Source organism: Zalophus californianus, chromosome 2, assembly GCF_009762305.2.
Source record: "Zalophus californianus isolate mZalCal1 chromosome 2, mZalCal1.pri.v2, whole genome shotgun sequence".
In the NCBI taxonomy this organism is placed as follows: domain Eukaryota; kingdom Metazoa; phylum Chordata; class Mammalia; order Carnivora; family Otariidae; genus Zalophus; species Zalophus californianus.
This window is the reverse complement of record NC_045596.1, coordinates 67,200,141-67,220,283: the sequence shown is the minus strand read 5'-3', so window position 1 is coordinate 67,220,283 and position 20,143 is coordinate 67,200,141. Positions and strand designations below refer to the sequence as shown.

At 41.1% G+C, this 20,143-nt stretch overlaps 1 protein-coding gene and 1 long non-coding RNA gene across 10 annotated transcripts in view; both read left to right on the top strand.

Annotated features, from left to right (window-relative positions):
- HELQ (helicase, POLQ like) overlaps nt 1-5,309 on the top strand; it is a 50,026-nt gene extending 44,717 nt beyond the window's left edge. For all 7 annotated transcript variants that reach the window (XM_027597830.1, XM_027597829.1, XM_027597828.1 and 4 more), the window contains one exon: nt 5,111-5,309. In XM_027597830.1, coding sequence (XP_027453631.1) covers nt 5,111-5,218 — 108 coding nt within the window. In that variant the 3' untranslated portion in view covers nt 5,219-5,309. The remainder of the gene's footprint in view (nt 1-5,110) is intronic.
- A 1,613-nt stretch (nt 5,310-6,922) lies between these two features.
- On the top strand, nt 6,923-19,193 carry LOC113924941. Of its 3 annotated transcripts, XR_003520858.2 has the most exons (6): nt 6,960-6,981; nt 7,382-7,533; nt 8,048-8,175; nt 8,259-8,378; nt 16,763-17,053; nt 18,570-19,193. It is a non-coding gene; the product is annotated as an uncharacterized LOC113924941 (long non-coding RNA). The 3 variants fall into 3 exon arrangements; XR_003520859.2 differs by lacking the exon at nt 18,570-19,193 and having other exon boundaries at nt 6,923-6,981; nt 7,412-7,533; nt 16,763-17,106; XR_003520857.2 differs by lacking the exon at nt 18,570-19,193 and having other exon boundaries at nt 16,763-17,106.
- The last annotated feature ends 950 nt before the right edge of the window (nt 19,194-20,143 follow it).

Here is a 20,143-nt window from a genome sequence, read left to right as displayed (position 1 = left end):
TCCAGGAAGCTCCCTGGAGTGTGCTATGGAACTTGCTTGGAAGCCACTAGCTTGAGCACCCATGGAACTTGCTGGAAAGCTGTCTGCAGGGATGCTGTTGAAACTCACTGTAATGCGGGCCACCGCATCAGCGTACCAGACTAGCGCTGCAGGAGCCCTAAGAAAAAGACACACCAAAACCGGGAGAAGCCCCTTCTCCTGCGGTGCCTCCAGGGCCCTCTACTGACCAAGCTGGGTATTGTACCCGCGGGCGAAGGAGAAGTGTTTCCAGGATCCAGCTCTGGTATCTGTCTCCAGCAGGACGACGAGGGATGGATGGATTTGGAGCTGAGAAACAATAAAATTAATAACTAGTTCTCTCTTTGTTTGAATAACTAGCACTCTTGCACAAAATATTCCGTGTTCAGCTTGCCTTAGTCATGGAATCAGCCGTTTTTCCAAAGAGCCCTAATTCTTTCTGGTGAGGAAACCCAAGTTTGAGGGGTTAAGTATGCTCACAACGAGAGAGATATCATTGTTTCTAGGTTCTCTAAGCAGAGAGAGCCTGTATAAGCCTGTATATTTTTCTGTACTTACATATAAATTATTAAAGGCCATGAACTCATACTGATAACTCCAATTCTAATTTTTCCAGGTACATACTGCTGCATAACAAAGTTTTACATCAAAATTTAGTGGTTTAAAACAGCTCTTTTATTTTGCTTATGTTTTGGTGGATTAGGAATTCTGGAAAGGTTTAGCTGTGTGATTCTTACTTGGAGTCTCATGCAATTACAGTCAGATTTTGACTGGGGCTATAGTCATCTCAAGGCTTGACTGAATTGGATATCCAAGATGGTTCACTCACATGAAAATTGGCTGCTACTTAGGGCTTTCAACTAGAGCAACTACATATGGCCTTTCCATGGGGCTTGGGTTTCTTATGGCATGGCAGCTCAGTTTCAAGAGGAAATGTCCAGCAAGTGGACATTTTGAGAGATCGAGGCAGAAAAGGCAGGAAATATTCTGAACTAACCTCAGAAGTTAAGTAGTGTCACTAGAAGGCCATTAAGATCAGCCCAGATCTAAAGGAAGAGGAATTAGACCCCACCTCTACATGAGGGGAGTGCCAAATAATTTGCAGTCATCTGTAATGTCTGCCCTCTGGTCACAGATTATTTACATTCCTCCCACATGCAAAATTACTCATCTCTAAAAGATTTATCCCTTTATGGCTTCACACTCAGGCTCAAGGTCCAGTATTTCTTCTAAGTCAAGCCTAGGTGCAGGTGATGCTCCTTGAGTACAATTTCACAGATATATTCCTCTCACTCTGAAGATCTGTGAAGTAAAGAGATACAGATAACAATGGTGAACAGAGACAGGATAACCACAGTAAACTCCCATTCAAGAAGAGGGAATATGTGTGGTACACAGAAGCAATTCTGATATCCAGCCAGGCATATGTGGCCAGTTCCTTGATTAGGACTTAATTCTCCCTGGGAATGATTCTTCCTGGCTTTGAATTCCCTCATCTGAATCCTTCTTTCTTTCCCATAAGTAATGGCCCTTGTTTGCAGCTGGGTAGCTTTCTCAGTCTTTTCCCTGTCCAGAGAAGTTCAAGCATTCAAAGGTTCTTTTTATTTTGTATCATCTCTGTCCCCTTTTATTCAATCTGGTATAATTTCTTTTAAAATATTATGTGTTTCTTATTTATCTATAGCTTAGGTTTCTTTCTTTCTTTTTTTTTTTTAAGTAAGCTCTGTGCTCAGTGTATGGCTCGAACTCATGACCCCAAGATCAAGAGTTGCAGGCCCTACCAGCTGAGCCAGCCAGCCAGCCATCCCTAGCTTGGGTTTCTTACAGCATGGTGCTGGGATATGCAAGGGAGCATTCAAGAGATCTTGGAATGGTCTCATTCCAAGAAACCAACGCAGAAACTGTAGTTTCTTTTGACAGACCCCTGAAAATCAGGCACTATCATTTCCACTACATTCTGTTAGTTACAAGTGAATCACAGTTTCAAGAGAAGACTTAGATCCCATCCATCAATGTAAACATCAAAGAATTTTCAGTCACCTTTAATGCACACTGATCCCACACTATAGGGCTCACTGTAGTCTTTACCTCTTCTCATATTTTTAAGTCCTTTCTCCAATAGTGAGAAACCCAGCTCATGTCTTCATCAACATAGTCATCTATTTTGCTCAATCCTAGAATGCACTGAAAATAATTTCTGAATTGTTAAAGCATACTATTGCAAAAAAAAACTAAGGAGTTCAGTATTATTTACAGCTCTTTTTGTCTTTAGTCTGAGAATATATAATTGAAATAATGTGTTCAAATGTTACTTTTCTAAAAAATCTGCTTCAGTGTGGTTATGTAATTCATTTGAAGAGCAGTTAGAGTCTGTGTTCCATTTTAGTTCCCCCCATCCTTATGAATTTTTTTTTTAGTATGTAAAACATGAACATATTTTCTTTATTTTAAATTGAAATAGTTTACTAGGATATCTTTATTTTCTTTTATTTCTGGAAGTTTCCTTGGATTATAGTTTTATTTTTTTTAATTTGTGTATTTGAGAGAGAGAGAAAGCACACACATATGCACATGTGAGTTGGGAGATGCAGAGGGAGAGAATCTCAAGCAGACTCCCCACTGAGCATGGAACCCAACCCCAGGCTCGATCCCATGACCCATGAGATCACGATCTGAGCTGAAGCCAAGAGTCAGATGCTCAACTGACCAAGCCACCCAGGCACCCTAGATTGTAGGTTTACATATTCAATATGATCCGCTGTTTGATTTTTTTTTCTTTCTTAGCAACTCAATTATATGTATGTTGAATCTTCTTTGCCCATCTTCCATTTCAATCTCTCTGGCCCTTTTTACTTCTCTCTTTTTTATTTATTTATTTATTTATTTATTTATTTATTTATTTATTTGAGAGCGTACAGGTAGGGGGGCAGAGGGAGAGGGAGCGAAACTCTAAGCAGACTCTGCACTCAGCGCAGAGCCCAATGCAGGGCTTGATCTCAGGTTCCTGAGATCACAACCTGAGCCAGATGCTTAACCAACTCTGCCATCCAGCCGCCCTTTTACTTCTTTATTTATTTCATTTTCTTTATCTTGTTTTCTTGCCCCACCCCTGTTCCTGCTCCCATTACCCTAATTAAGTTTTATTGTAATCTATTCTTCTTTGATCACTTTGTTGGTTTTTATTTCTAATATGATTTTGCCTGTTTCTTCTAATTCTTGCCTGAGCTTACTCAACTTTTATTTCATTTCTTCCTGTTCTGGGTCCATTTCTGTTCTTAGTTTGGGACTTATTGAGGATGTGTTTTTCCCCCATATCTCCAGATGTTTATTTGAGAATATTTAATTCGGTTTGGAATGTTGCGTCACAATTTTTCTGCTTCATAGTTTGCTTTCAGAAGAATAAATTTTTATGAGCTGGAGAGCTTTGATTCTCATTTTCTGTTTCCTTTTATATAGTAATGTAGTATAATAAGAACTGCTTATGCCCCTGCATTTCTCAGACAGAGATGGCCATCTGGAGTGGCTGATGAGAATTCTAGTTCAAGAGTCTCTCTTACGTCAGTGTAGCAAAGGATAGTTTGGGGTGGGAGAGGAGTGCAAAGAAAAGTGTGTTCTTTGATTTTTTTTTTAATTTCCTTTTGTCCTATAGGATCTGAAATTTTACCCTTTTATTTCTTTTTCCACTCCCTGCTCAGCCTGAGGGGCTCCTCTCCCTTTTTACTTGTCTTCTCCCCCAGAGGCATTACCTTTCCAAGACTGCCTTCTAGAGTTTCATGCACTTTAAATCCCTTCTTATAGACAGTGCTTCCATCTACCAAGAGTCTTTTCTCAGTATTTTTATACTTGGGGTAGCCTTTCTCTCTCTGGAGGTGATTGTATTTAATCTAAGACCTGTTTCCCTCTTCTCTTCCCATGTATTTTTTTCTCAATCTCACATTGATCTCTGCAACCCCTTGGAGTGGGAGCTTGAGAAATGGTTCTGCTGGAAATTGGCAGGTATTTGTACTATGATATGAAGGTGATGGTGTTCTCTGTATTCTAGTAATGCTGGCCCCATGGGTTTTGTGCAGTGTACTTGCTGTTCTCATTGATCTGTATAGTTTTTGGAGGATGCATTGGGAGATTAGTTTTACTTGGTCACCATTACCTCAGCTACTGGAAAGCTTGCCTCATTGCATTTTAATCTCTTCTATTTATAATGCTATGTAATGCTATGTTTTATGTCAAATGGATAGAGTGAGTTTTTCACTTTCATTTTGTATCCTATGATTTTTTTTCTCTATGTGATTTTGCTGAACTTTTTGTTATAAAACTTATGTAACAGAAGTAATGTACCATACTGCACCCCAATATACACAACACCCATTTGCAGCAAACACCAAAACTGTGCTTCTGGTTTTTTGTTTTTTGATTTTAAAGTTTATTTTTTTAGTGATCCCTACACCCACTGTGGAGATTGAACTCACAACCCTGAGCCCAAGAGACTCTACCAATTCAGCCAGCCAGGCACCCCTATTTCCAGTTTTTACAAGCAAGAGGGAAAATCATTACTCGGCAAATATTCCTTGGCATCTACTATGAGCCATATTCAGAAATACTTTCTTGACTCATTATGTTTCTTTGGAAATTAGCCATGTTAATTTTAGGAGCTTGAATAAAACTTTTCTTTGAAACACTGATAGGTTTTTAAAAGATAGCATACTAAACTTTGAGGAATAATAAAAAGCGCATATAAAGGATAACATTTTCAAGAGCTAATTAAATTTTTGCAAAATTGCCTTAAATTTTATAGATCAAAAGTTAATTTTTAAGTGGCTGAGTCTTCAATAAAACACATCTTTGAGAGTGATAAAGCTCCTTTATTTTTGGGATTCCAAATGCAGTGATCAGCTAAAATGGCTTTAGCTAAATGCTGCAGTTTCATTGACTATAATCACTTGTACTTAAGTGGCTATTTTTCAGTCTCATTATTAGTTTTAATGCTTACATCGCTGGTGTGTAAGGGTTCAAGGATCTAGTAGGCGGTGGTAAAAATGGTAGCAGTTCCTGGCAATGCATATTTTGGCCTCATGTCTTGATGTCTTTATTGTAGATGCTGTTGCATGAAAAAGCAGAGGCTTTACAAGAGGAAGTGGAAGAGTTGCTGAGGTTGCCTCCTGATTTCCCCAGTATTGAGGTCTCTGCCACTGAAAAGGCATGAAGCTGTCTGACAAGCATTTTCAAACAGGAATGATTTATTGCACCTATTTTTCAATTAAATATTCCCTATAATTTATAAATAAAAAAATACATTTTAATTATACATGAAGAACTGTGGATGATGTCTTAAATATACCTCTCACCCTTCCCACTAATAACCCATCGTCTTCAGTACTTGCACATTATTTCTCTGCTCAAAAATCTAGTGTCCACCACAAAATGTGATCCAACTCCCTCAACATATCTCCAGCCTACCTTTGCAGCCAGACCTTTTATTATTCTCTTATACATTTTTTTCATCAAACTAGACTATTTGAAATCCCAGAATTTTCCCTGGGATTTCCAAACCCTTCATTTCCTAATTGTTTTATGCTATCCCCAGTGCAGGAAAAATTATCTTTAAAATGTACTATATGGGTGCACTCGGGTGGCCTAGTTGCTTGATCGTCCAACTCTTGATTTTGGCTCAGGTCATAATCTTAGGGTCGTGAGATCAAGCCCTGCGTCGGGCTCCATGTTCAGCATAGAGTCGGCTTGAGATAATCTCTCTCCTCTCTCCCTCTGTCCTTTTCCCCACTCACTCATGCATGCACACACACACACACACACACACACTCTCTCTCTCTCTCTCTCTCTCTCTCTCAAGTAAATAAATAAAAAATCTTTTTAAAAAATGTACTATATGCTTCAAATTCTCAAATACTGTCTCCCCTATGACATTGTCCACGTACATCCTCATCCCCACCCCACACATGGGTTCTTCCCCTCCTGTAACTATTCGGAGCCCTTTTCATTATGCCCATGTCTTTTCTCATACCGGTAATTTGAAATCTCCTGGAGGGCCGAGACCTTTTTTATCATCTTCGTATGCCACATGGCCCTTAGCCCAGTCCATCACACAAAGTAGGGACCTGTGCAAAGAATGAATATGACCCAAATTAACAATTCAAAGATTCTCTTTAAACACAACTTAAATATTGCCTCTCCCCCATCCTTTTTAGATTTATAGCTCAAATATACACGGCTAGTTATCCATAGGTAAAAAGGTAATAACTAGCAATGTTTTTGAATGCTGGACTGACTGAAAGTTTTACTCACCTGTCTGAGATATCCACTGGAAACATTGCAAAAAGATCCACAGTCTAAGTTCTTCGTGCCTTAACATTTTAGACTACACTATTATAACTGTCATTTACCTGGTAATTTCTATGTGCCAAGTACTGTTGTAAGTCTTTCATGTGACTAATTTAATCCTTACGACAACACTGTAGGGCCCATACTATTATTATTTCCATTTTACAGATGAGTAAACTGAGACACAGAGAAATTAAAATAACTTTCCTAAAGTCATGTACAAGTTAGTTGCAGAGCAGGAATTCAGACCCAGGCTCTCCCATCTAAAGTGTGTGCACTTAACATTCATACAGTATTGTCTTAGTAGAATCCGCCCATTTTTTCCCCCTCCTAAGTGTCCCTTTCCCCTGGCCTTGATCTTATCCCTAGCATCACATCTCATTCATTGACACTCTGCCCTTCATGTGAGCCAAAGTATGGCATCCAATGTCTTAGTAAAACCTTGGGTTTCACTGCACGTATTGCACTTGTTGCAGCTAAAAAGGTTGTGAAAGAGCAGCTGTCTAGCCAGCTGGCCGCTCCGGCCCAGCCACTGAGGTGTGCTCACAGTGGTTCATAGTCCAGCCTTTGTGTTTTTTTAAATCTAGAAACCCCAGTTTCATTAGTCTGTCCAAGCAAGCAAGCCTGAAGGTAAGCCCTGATTCTTGCTAACTAATTTGTAAGAAACTGAGTAGTAACCTCAATTTAATTTATTCTTATTTATTTTTAATTGAAGTATAGTTGACCAATTTAAGATTAGAGATGGCAAGATTGGAGAGGGGGCTACCTTTACAGAAACCAAAATAGCTATATCAGCAGTCCAGGACAATTTCCCCCTGCCCTCAATCAAGGTTTCTCTAGGTCAATTCAACTAAAAGGCAATATGAAGTGTAATGATGGGGGGTTAGCCCTAAAAGATTTGAAAATATAAAGAAATGGAAACACTCCAGCTCTAGAGAAGAAGGGAAAAGTAGATCAGTGGGGACCGGGTGAAAATAAAAATAGACTCAAATACATTTAAGAATTTAATATATAAGAAACGTTTTTCCAGTTCAGGTGACAGAAATCCCTCTATATCTAGTTTACACAAAAAGGAGTATTTAGTGACTGCATTCTCAAGCCACAACGGGGATAGAACTGGCCTGAGGACGACCAGAACCAGAGACTCAGTACCACGGGGACTTGCCACCTCTTCTTCTTCAGGTGACTCTCGACTTCCTTATAGCTTCAAGATCCAAGCAAAAAGAGCTCTCTGCTGCCAACTCCGGGTGGAAAAGTCCCTGGGAGGGATTCTAATTGGTCCTTTGCCCACCCCTGTGGCCAGGGTATAGTGTTTTGGTTTTGTTTCCATTTTCTCAGAAGTCTCAGGGAGAAGGGATGGGAGGCAGAGAAATCAAGAGCTAGTATAGGCTACCCTCAGGTCCCAGTGGGTAAGAGCAGTAACTTGGTGAATCGAACTGGAACAAATGGCCACCTTATGATTGATTTAGAAAAACAGTAAGCTGAATTTCTACCCATGTCCTTAAACTAGATTAAATTTTAAGTAAATGAAAAGATTTGAATGTGGAGTCTTTGATGGTGTCATCTGACTAGGCTGAAGGTGCAAGACTGTACCTGCAGGGCCTTTACATCAGGCTGGAAAATGTTAAAATTTCAGCAATTCCAATGTGTTGTCCAGTTTTCCTTTTAATTTTTATGTTTTGGGGTCGGCGGCCAGGGGAAGCTATGAACCAGCTCAACCATTTCTAGGATGCTTAACTTCCCCAAGGTCTTTCGAATGTCCTTTTGATGTGTGCTGTCAGCTTCAACCATCACCACCACCAAAAAAAAAGACTTTTCTATTAGGTAGGTCAAAGTTTTGGTCAAGTTTAAATCTTTTCAAACCCAGCTGCCCTCTCAACAAATATCTAAACTGATATTTTTTTCAGGAAGGACTAATACAAGGCTCTCTTTGGCTTTATGCTTCCATGTGTAAGAACCTTCCCACAAAAGAATCGCTGAAGCTTTTGAACTACATCCCGTTATGACAAAGGAAACACCAAGAATATGTAAGCATTGTTATACTTGGTTTTCTTTGACAATTTCCAGTCATTTATAATTACGTTGATAAATGTATATTTTCTTTTGTAACTCTTAATGGAAATAAGGATGACAAGAACCTATCATTTATTGAGGGTTTTGTCACGTGCTGGCACTACTAAACATTGTCCATGTGTTATCTAGATAATTCCTTTCCACCATCTGAGGTATACGTTATTTTTTACTCTAAATGTTACAAACAAAGAAAGTGTGGCTTGCCCTGGATCACCCCATTAAGTAACAGAGCTTCACACCTGGATCATGCTGATAATTCTTTTTTTTATTATTGTTGTTGTGTTTATTTACATTATGAGCTACCCTACAAGTGTTTGGGAAGAAGTTGATCAAGATTGCACACTGAGCATGTAATATATTTATATGCCTAAAATCCTGTCAAATGATAAAAAATAAAAATTTGATGTGATAAATTAGACACTTCATTTCCTTCATTTTGCATTTTAAAAATAGTCTTTTGAGTAAATCATTACTCAAGTGATATGTGGCCATGTGGAGTACTTGAAGATGTGGTCATTGTCTTTCAGGAGAATGAAAGTATGTAATGTGTAAAAACTTTGCTATGTAGAATTATAATTGTCACTCTAGAAGGAATGAGTGGCTTTGCTGTAGCTGAACCAAGCATGTTAGATGAGATACATGCACAAAGACTGCAGGAGAAGCTTCTAAGGGCCACACTAAAACAAATGAAATTGTCAGCCCAAGTTAGTACACTGGTATATCTGGTGTTTAAAATTTGGTACATTCCACCTTCAAGTGTATGCTTTGTTTCTTCTGAGTATTTTTTTCTAAGTTTTTTTTAAGGATTTTATTGATTTGAGAGAGAGAGAGTGTGCACCAGGAGGAGGGAGGGGCAGAGGGAGAGGGAGAAGCAGGGAGCCCCGGTGGGGCTCGATCCCAGGACCCTGGGATCATGACCTGAGTGGAAGGCAGATGCTTAACCAACTAAGCCACCCAGGCACCCCGTTTCTCCTGAGTATTTTAAATAATTAACCTGTTTTTGTTGTTTTAAGAATTTTGACTCAGGGTGCCTGGGGGGCTCAGTCGGTTAAGCGGCTGCCTTCGGCTCAGGTCATGATCCCAGGGTCCTGGGATCCAGCCCCGCATCGGGCTCCCTGCTCGGCGGGAAGTCTGCTTCTCCCTCTTCCTCTGCTTCTCCCCCTGCTTGTGAACTCTTTCTCTCTTTCTCTGTCAAATAAATAAATAAAATCTTTAAAAAAAAAAAAGAATTTTGACTCAAATACTGTATGTTTTCACATACATGTGGAATCTAAATAAGCCAAACTCATAGAAACAGAGTAGATTGGTGTTTTGCCAGAGGCTGGAATGGGAGAGTAGGGGGGTGGGGAGATTTTGGTCAAAGGGCACAAACTTCCAGTTATAAGACTAATAAGTTCTGGGGATCTGTGTACAGTACGGTGCCTATAGTTAACAGTATGGTATTATATACTCGAAAGTTGATAACAGAGTGCATCTTAAATGCTGTCACTACACACAAAAATAATTATGTGAGAGGTTGGAGATACTAACTTTATTGTGGTAATCATTTTGCAATATATATATATATATATATAATTTCAAGTCTTCAGGTTGTACACCTTACATTTACATATGTTATATATCAATAATACCTCATTACAGCTGGGAAAAAATTTTTAAGTCAAATGTGTATGATATTTTGTATGGTGGACAGAATTAACACCCCACTACCCTACCCCAAAGATCCCTACCTCCTAATCTTTGGAAAGTATAAATGTCATGCTACATGGCAAGGGGGAATTAGCATTGTAGATGGAGTCAAGGTTGCCAGTCAGCCGACCTGGGGAAGGAGAGATTATCCTGAATTATCTAGGTGGCTCCATTGTAATCACAAAGGTCCATATAAAGGAAAGAGGGAGTCAGGAGAATCAGAGTCAGTTAGACAGTATGATGTAAGAGACTCAACCAGCCATTGCTGGCTTTGAGGGTGGAAGGGGGCCTCAAGCCAAGGAATGCAGGCAGCCTCTGGAAGCTGGAAAAAGCAAAGGAACAGATTTTTCTCCTACAGCCTCAGGAAAGAACTCAGCTCTGCTGACACCTGTTTGCCTACTGAGACCCTCTTGAGACTTCTGACCTTCAGAACTGTAAAATAATAGAATTGTGTTGTTTTAAGCCTGTGGTTTGTTGGTGATTTGTTCAGCAATAGGAAACTGATAAATCTGAAAATAGCATGGAACACAATTGGAAAACCGCCATCCTAGAGGACTCCTTGTGGATCACAGCATATGAACACTCTAAGTTAAATGTGTTATGCCCGTTGAAAGGATGATTTTATATTCCTGAAAACTGTAGAAATTAACTGTGACAAATGCCTACCATTTCTTTAAAGATTTATTTATTTATTTGAGAGAGAGAGAGTGGTGGGGAGGGCCAGAGGGAGAGGGAGAGAGATTCCCAAGCAAACTCCATGCTGAGGGCAGACTGTGGCAAGGGGCTCTATCCCACAACCACGAGACCATGACCAGAACTGAAACCAAGAGTTGGATGCTCAACCAACTAACCCATGCGCCCTGCCTACCATTTTTATTAATTGCACTTTTCTCCAGTGAAAAGATTTTTTTTTTTACTTATTCTGTTAACAACAGCTTAAGTAAAATGTAAAAGTCCTACCCCTGGTTGATTAAAAATAAAACAACAAAAACCATACAATTACCATGGACACTGGAAGCTTCAATCCCTCACTCTGAGGAGTTTTACAAGCCATCTAGTCTATGAAATTTCCCCATACCTTTTTTTTTCCTCTCTTAAATGAGCATAAAGTGTGTTATAATAATAAAGATATCTGTGTAAAACTATGAAAATGTGGGCCAACAGCAAGGGAAGTATAAAGAACTCGTTGTTATAATGCTGTACACTAAACGATTTGTTCCTTGTGGTAAAATATAATATTGTCTGATCACACACAAAATTGGAGGAAATCCACAGGCAGTAGCCTGACTCCTCACTCTGTATAAAGTGCAGTAACACCACTTGGATTCTGAATAAATTTGTAAGCCCTCTGAGCATTAGGATAACAGCCTATTGCCCATCCTAGAAATGATGAAGGAATTCAACATCATTTTGTTGAAATTTGCCAAAGCTGTTTGAAAGCTCCATGAAAATATCTAAATGCATTTTACTGAAGGTTTTGGATATACTTAGCCTGATGCTTGATACTGATGGAAAACAAGAGGTGGGATATTTGGTTCTTGTTTCCTGCATGGTTACATGAACGATGAGCCACTGATGTAACAGATGAAAGAGGGTATGAAAGACCAGTGCTCATAGACACTACAGGGAGAGAAGTGGGAGGTGGAGTTTTTGAGAAAGACCTGGTGGAAGAGGTCAGCCGTGAACTAAATGCTAACAGGGCAGGGTAACTGGGAATGTCTGAGGTAGAAAGGGAGGAGGACATCTGGGGGAGGGCAGACATGAAGGTAGTCTTCTAGCTAAGGTAAACAAATTGAAGGCTATACCCCACACCATCTGGATATTTGAGCTCTTAAAACAGTAATGAGAAGCCAAAACAATAAAAACAAACAAACAAACAAAGCTGCAGCAAATGGTTAGTACTCTCTACTTTCTAATCTGGTGTCCCTCGTGATCAATGAGAGGCACTGATGACACCTGACCGAGGTGTGCACATGTGGCCATCATGTGGACAGAGCCGTGTGGAGATCAAGTTCATAACCTCAGCCTTGTTAACACTGTTATCTGTGTAAACTAACCTTTGCTCCCTAGGGTAGATACAAAATGTGGATTTGGCCTTTGTCAAAGATAAGCTGGACACCAGTTAGAGTGGCAAGGATAGACTTCATTCAGTAATAACTACTGCAGTGGGGAAGAGGGTCCAGTGTGACCAGAGCTCAACTTCTATCCATGAAGAGGGGGTGGGTGTTTTAAAGCCAGAATGAAGGAGTAAGGAGGGGAACAAGTGGGAGTCCCAGCAGACTGGGTTTATTCATCAGTGCTTATCTGGAGGAGAAGTAGACTTCTAGTATCTTTGTGACAGGAGGTAGTGGTACAGGTTAGAGCAAGCTGCCCATTGCCTGGGTGGGAGATCCGGAGGTGCCCTGCCCATCTGCATTTCAACAGGCAGCTCCGGGTTCTTGAGATGGCAGTGCTGGGTGGTGGAAGGTCTGCATCTCAAAGGTGGGGAGATGATCTTTAACCTCCATGTATTTGTGGTCCTTCCAAATTTTTTCTTGTGGTTGACTTCCAGTTTAATAGCATTGTGGTCTGAAAATATGCACAGTATGATCTCAGTATTTATACTGGTTGAGACCTGATTTGTGACCCAGGATGTGATCTATCCTGGAGAATGTTCCATGTGCACTTGAGAAGAATGTGTCATCTGTTGCTTTAGATGGAATGCTTTGTACATATCTGTGAAGTCCATCTGGTTCAGTGTGTCATTCAAAGCCCTTGTTTCCTTGTTGATCTTCTGTTTAGATGATCTGTCCATTGCTGTGAGTGGAGTGTTAAAGTTCCCTATTATTATTGTATTATTATCAATAAGTTTCTTTAATTTTATTATTAATTGGTTTGTATACTTGACTGCTCCCAAGTTGGGGGCATAAATATTTACAATTGTTAGATATTCTTGTTGGATAGACTGTTTTATTATGATATAGTGTCCTTCTTCATCTCTTATTACAGTCTTTGGTTTAAAATCTAGTTTTTCTGATATAAGGGTGGCTACTCCAGCTTTCTTTTGATGTTTATTAACATGATAAATGGTGTTCCATCCCCTCACTTTCAATCTGGAGGTGTCTTTGGGTAAAAATGAGTCTCTTATAAGCATCATATCAATGGGTCTTATTTTTTTATCCATTCTGATACCCTATGTCTTTTGACTGGAGCATTTAGTCCGTTTACATTCAGAGTAATTTTTGAAAGATCTGAATTTAGTGCCATTTTATTACCTGTAAAGTCACTGTTCCTGTAGATTGCCTCTGTTCCTTTCTGGTCTTTGTTACTTTTGGTCTCTCTTTCTGCTCAAAGGATCCTCTTTAATATTTCTTGCAGGGCTGGTTTAGTCCTCACAAATTCCTTTAGTTTTTGTTTGTCCTGGAAGCTCTTTATCTCTCCTTCTATTCTGAATGACAGCCTTGCTGGATAAAGTATTCTTGGCTGCATATTTTTCCCATTAACATGTTGAATATATCATGCCATTCCTTTCTGGCCTGCCAGGTCTCTGTGGACAGGTCTGCTGCCAGCCTTATGTGTCTACCCTTGTAGGTTAAGGACCACCTGGAACCCCCGAGTTGGTATGAAGATTATCTTAACTTGAAGATATTTGGTTCAACAGATACAACAAGAAGCCCTCCCTTACCTGACTCAAAGGAGAAACTTCTGAGAAATTTAATTTCCATAAATTCCTTCTGGGGGTGGGTCTGTTCCCAGGAGAGAGACCAAGAGTAAACCTACCATATTTTCCCTCTCTAGGGAAATATCATGGTGGAAAGACCACCTACATCTGTATAAACAGACATCACCACACATTTTCTTATCTCCTATTTGTTCTCCTAAAAACCATTTGTCTTTCTTAGAGAAACCTATTTGTTCTTCCAGTAGAAGCCTTTTCTCCAGCCTCTCTTTCCCTTACTAACTTAGGCATATAAACTCCCAAATTCTAACCTTCCCTTTGAGTTACTCATCACAGCATTCTGGTGTGTGAACTGATGGAACACACAAATTAACTCTGCCTTGTTAATCTGCCTTTTGTCCGTTAAATTCTCAGGCCCCCAGTTATTAAACCTGAGAAGGTAGAGGAAAAGTTTTTCTTCTCCAGTTTCTCCCAAGAGAGGCACTGGTAGGAGATTGGGCAGCATCTCTTGCCACGGCTTCCCTGAGGTTCCAGCTTCTGTGAGGCAGCCCCTCTTTGGTCTCAGCTCCTCTGGGACCTTCCAGTGTGGGTTGTTCAGTCAGAGAGCAAGAACTTCTATCCCGTTCATGGTCCTTCTAGCCAAACTAAGAATCAAATTGACATGAAACAGATTAACAGGAGAAAAATCAAATTTAATAGCGTATTTCTGGAGAATCCACATAGGCATGGAAATTCCAAAGACAGTCAGGCAACAGGAAGTATATATGTCATTCTGAACTAAGCAGAAGGGGGTAGGAGTCTGGGTCTTCAAAGGGAAGGAATGCAATCTTCAGGAAGAATGAAAAAAAGTCAATGTTTGGTAAACAATTGTTTGCTGGGCCACTCAGAAACAACCGGACCTAGGACTTCCATCAAACAGGCCTTGCTAGGTTCCTCCCTGTCTACTATGTGTAGTTCAGAGTATATGTAGTTGTCTATGGGAATAGCTCTCTACCTGGACCAGGGCCTCTATCTAAATTCTCTTTAGGCAGTTGTGGGGGGAGGTAAAGAGCTTTTCTTGAATCAGCTGGGTCTTGATTGCTTTTAACTAAAAATAATCTTTATGCTAAAGTGGCCCACCTTGGGGTGGCCTGCCCTAAGCCCCTACAGTTCCCACGGGTGCTGGTAGCTCTGGCTCTTGGCCTCCTGATACCACCTTCTCCCTCATAGCAGCTTTCTGCTCTTCCTAATATATGGCTTGCTTCTCCCTTCTTCCTCCCCGCATCCTTTCCTTGACTTTTCAACTCTTTCAACACTTTGTAAGCAGTTGCCTACATCATATTCCCTCAACTGAATTATCTAGGATGGGCTCTGTTTTCAAACTGCACCCTCTCTAATAAACAGATAGTCATGGTTTGGTCCTCCTCAGCTCCATCAGGGCCCCTCGATTGCCCGCCATCCTTAAACTCTCTACAGGAACAGGGAATCTGTTGGTGTTTTGAAGACAGCAGGAACTCAGGAAACACTGGCTGGCAAAGAAAGGGACAATCGAGCTGTTTAGCCATGGCATGTGTCCCTAGCTATGAGCAAGGAATAATACAGAGAAAGGAAAGATGGAGTCCAAATAGTTAAGGGGAAACAAACGGTCCCAGCTCCCAGAATCTTAACACTGCTAAAAATCTCCCTCTAATCTTACTGCGGCAACCAGGACATCAATTTAAGACGCAAGTAGATCACTGAGTTTGGTACCTGTTCAAGTTGCTTCATGTAACCCATATTTTTGAGGATCTGGTGTGTGCTGCAAAGGATATAAAGATGAATCTGGGGGCGCCTGGGTGGCTCAGTTGGTTAAGCGACTGCCTTTGGCTCAGATCATGATCCCAGAGTCCTGAGACCGAGTCCCACCTCGGGCTCCCCCTGCTTGTGCTCTTTCTCTGTCAAATAAACAAATAAAATCTTAAAAAAAAAAAAAAAGAGGATGTTAATAATCAGGGTAAAAATCAGGGTGCTTTATGAAAATTAATAAATTCATACTGATACAATACTATTAATGAAACTAAAAACTTTATTAAATGTCACCAAATGTTCCAATAATGTATTTCTAATAATTTTTTTTTTGTTCCAGGAACTAAATGAGAGTCCATATTACATTTAGTCATCATGCCTGCTTAGTTAACTTTGGTTTCTAACAGTTTATTGGTCTTACCTTGTTTTCATGACCTTGACCTAAAGAAGACTGGTCAGTTATTTTGTAAAATGCCCCCACATGTTAGTTTGTCTCATATTTTCTCATGATTACACTGGAGTAGTCCATTTTTGGAAGAAATATCGCATGGTAGAATAGCTTCTCGTTGCATCATATCAGGGAGTACAACACCACCATCATTGGTTATTGTTGGAGATGTTTCCTTTGACCACCTTAGTTCACGTGGTGTCTGCAGATCTTGACGTTGTGGTTAGTACTTTTCCATGTCCATCCTCTACTTGCTAGAAGTGAATCACCAAGTCTACTTAGTACATAATTAAGGGGAGACAAATTTAGCTCCACTTGCTTAAAAGCAAAGTATCAAAGTATTTGTGGAAATATGTTGAAACCACGACAGAAATTAATAAGTATTTTGAGGCAAAATTTTTGCAACTAAAAAAAAAAGAGAGCTAGAGGATCAAGATCTCGACTTTCATCCTTCTCCCCCTCCCCGTCCGTTTGGGAAGAAAGGAGAGAGCTGAGAGTCTGCGAGTGAGTGCTGAGCGCCAATTGCCCCCCAAGGTCTCCCCTTGGATGACTCAGTAACAAACGATTCTGAAGCAGTGGTTTCAGACTCAGCGAGAGCCAGGGCTCAAGGTTTGTCCCCAGGATACTGTCTCCTGTTATCCTAATTCTGCTTCCCCCTGAATTGCTTCCATTCTCAGTCAGGGTCCCCCATGATGGTGGCCAGATGGCTGCCTACAGGATCATCTCCTCACAGCCAGGCAAAACCATCCAAAAAAGAATTCCTCTTTCCTCTTTTTCAGGATAGCCAAAAGGAGAGATTGTAGTGATTGCCAAGGCCCTGGACACAAGACAAACCCTGGAGCTACACTGATTCGGGTCATAACCCCCCTTCCTGCATCACAAGGACTGAGAAAGATGACTAAAGATACTGTTGGGGTGGAGCGTGGGGAGGGGAAGGAGACTGGCTGCTGGCAGTACAAACAGGGATGTCCTCCACTAAGAGGACTGGCGGTCAGTTCCTCTGGAATAGCAGTGCTCAGGCCGTGCACCACCAAACACTATGCAGAGTGCCTCAGACAGGTGTGGCTCAGGTAATGAGAGCAGAAGACCTGTGGGAAGCCCAGCCCAGGCTAGACTCAACTACCTGTTGGGGCTGTGGGGCGGGGGGGGGGGGGGGGGGGGGGGGGGGCGCCGAGAGAAAGGGAGAGAGAGAACTTTAAGCAGACTCCTCGCTGAGTGCTGAGCCCACACAGAGCTCGATCTCACAACCCTGAGATCATGACCTGAGCTGAAACCAAGAGCGGGACTCAACGGCCTGAGCCACCCAGGCGTCCCAGGGGCTGTGTGTTTAGATCATTTGTCGAAGCCAGTGCTTTTCAACTGAAGGCAATTCTGACCCTCACTCCGCTGGGGACATCTGATTATGACTGAAGACATTTTTAGTTGCCATAATGTTACAGGGTTACTGCATTCTTGTCTTATGGAGTCAAAGAATGTTAAACAGTCAAAGAATGACTCTCACAGACACAAAAGGCTGAAGTGAAGGTTTACTAAGTGATGGTGAGAACAGAAAGGAAAGAAAAAAGCTCTCTGGAGGGAGACGGGTCCCGAATGGATTGCCACTGAGGGCTGTTAGTGGCAGTCTTTTATTGAGAACTGACCAGGGGACTTAAATCTTCTTGACACCTCTACCACTGATAGCACCATGTTTAGTTTTTCTTTGACGTTTGATAACTTTCAGTGGTCCAGCTTAAGTGTCATAGAGATACTCATCCCTGACGTTCAAGACAAATGAGGTAGTCTTCTTAGTCTCATTATGTTCCCTTATCTCTGGTTTTGTGCACCTCAGCATTTCTCCACATCTGGGATTTCTGTGAGCCTGGTCACATAGCCCCTGCAGGAGCCTCACCTAGCCTCCAGTCTCTCCCTGCCTATACCTTAACCCTTTCCTCACTCACCAGGTTGGGAGAGGGAGTTATCCTACTGGCATCTAGTGGGTAGAGAGGCCAGGAATGCTGCTAAACATCCTACAATGCACAGGACTGTCCCAACCACACAGAATCATCTGGCCCCAAGATGTTAATAGTGCCATGGCTAAAAAATCATTGGTCTAGGCAATCAGAAAAAAAGAGAAAAACAGTGATGTTTCCTTAAAATACATGCGCGAATTTATGCCTACCCCTACCTAAGATGACAAAACTCCCCTTTCTGAAGATTTATCCTAACTCTAAAGAAAAGAAACCCACCCACCCCTCCTCCCAGAGTTACGGCTTTGGAAATTATTCCTTGTGATCTCCTTATTTGCTGTGAATAAAATTTCCTTTTTTGCCAAAAAGGAAAAACTGCATACTTGACATTCGCTGAATTGCTTTTCCCCCTGGTTCTCTGACACACACACAGTAAGTGAATTGAGAAGTCACCCCACAGTGTAAGGGCAGATAAGGGGCTTCATTCTGCCTTTTGGAAACAAGGGAAGAGACCTTCCTTTCCCTTTTCTTTCAGAATTTCTTTCTCTGTTTTTTCAAACAAAAGATGTAAATCTTTTTAATGGCTAAATAAGCCTGTTGCCAGTCTCACAACTCAGAAATGTTTCCCTGGGGGCCCTAGGACCAGGAGCCATCTCTCTGAAATGTGATCATCAGGGAAGATCGTGCCCTACCTCCCAGTTGGCTAGGAGAGGGCGGGCCTAACTTCAACTATCATCTGACTTCAAATTGCAAAACCCACCGAATGTCACAGGGGCATCCACTCAGCTGCAAGAGAGCAAGATTTCCTTCTGTCTTTGCCAGATGGCCCGAGATGCATATCACATTCTGGCTTAATGCTTATTCAATAAAAAGATGATTTTCCTTCTCTTCTTTGTTGAGAGGTTTTCTGAGTTATGAACACATTTCATTTTTAATTTATAGTTCCCCAACAAATGCCAGTTTATTAGAATAGTTAAAAAGCAAAATCTGTCAGAGATGTGGACACGCATTTCTTGCCTTTTCCTAATAAGGCCATTTGACACCAATTAATTCTTATTTTCTTTTTATTTCGATTCAGTTCAAGATTAAGTTCTCAAATAAGTGGTATGTGATCTTAAAATCACCTTTGTTTCAAAGCACGTTTCACTATTTCATATTCCTTTCCAAGAAATCATTCTATCCATTTCTTTTTTAAATTTTTCCTTTCCTTTGTTAATAGGAGCTTTGCTTGACAAAAATAGCTCCCAGAGGGCCCCTGGGTGGCTCAGTCGGTTAAGCGTCTGCCTTCGGCTCAGGTCATGATCCTAGGCTCCTGGGATCAAGCCCCACATCGGGCTCCTTGCTCAGCGGGGTGCCTGCTTCTCCCTCTCCCTGTGCTGTTCCCCCTGCTTGTGCTCTCTCTTTCTCTCTCTCTGTCAAATAAGTAAATAAAATCTTAAAAAAAAAAAAAATAGCTCCCAGAGCTGGGCTCTAGTAAGAAGTAGTGACCAGCCTGGGTATTTTTGGCAAATAAAATAAAAGGAGCTCTGGTTTCGGGTTTGGGAGGCAAATGTTGAATCTCTGGATGATGGACTCTGAAAAACAAACTGAGAGTTCTAGCGGGGAGGGGGGTGGGGGGATGGGTTCGCCTGGTGATGGGTATTAAAGAGGGCACGTTCTGCGTGGAGCACTGGGTGTTATGCACAAACAATGAACCCTGGAACACTACATTAAAAACTAATGATGTAAAGTATGGTATTAACATAACAATAAAAATTTTTTTAAAAAGTTGAATCTGAGTTAAAATAAACAAAATTCAATTGAGTAAATTTTAAAGGTCCTGTTGCCTTTATTCAACGATTCATGGATCAGAATCCCATCTAGCAGAGAGAAAGGAGCTCCAAAGGGCTGTACAAAATGAAAGAACTTTATAGGCAGAAGGCGGCAGGACAAGGAAGTTACTAGCAAAGAGTGGAGTTTTTGTGGCAAGGTCACCTCCCTTTTGGGGGACAGCAAGGGTCTGTCAGGCAGATTACCTCTCTAGTGCTAATCAGCTGATTCCAGACTGACTGATTCCAGACTCCATTCCAGGGAGAGGTTGAGACATTATGTAAGCAGAAAGAGTGAGGGGTCCCTAGATGATGGGTAACGTCATCAAAAAGACATGACCTCCAACAGACGCATGAGCTGGACTGGGGCACTTGGAGACTCCTTACCCCCACCCCGTCCTTGGAA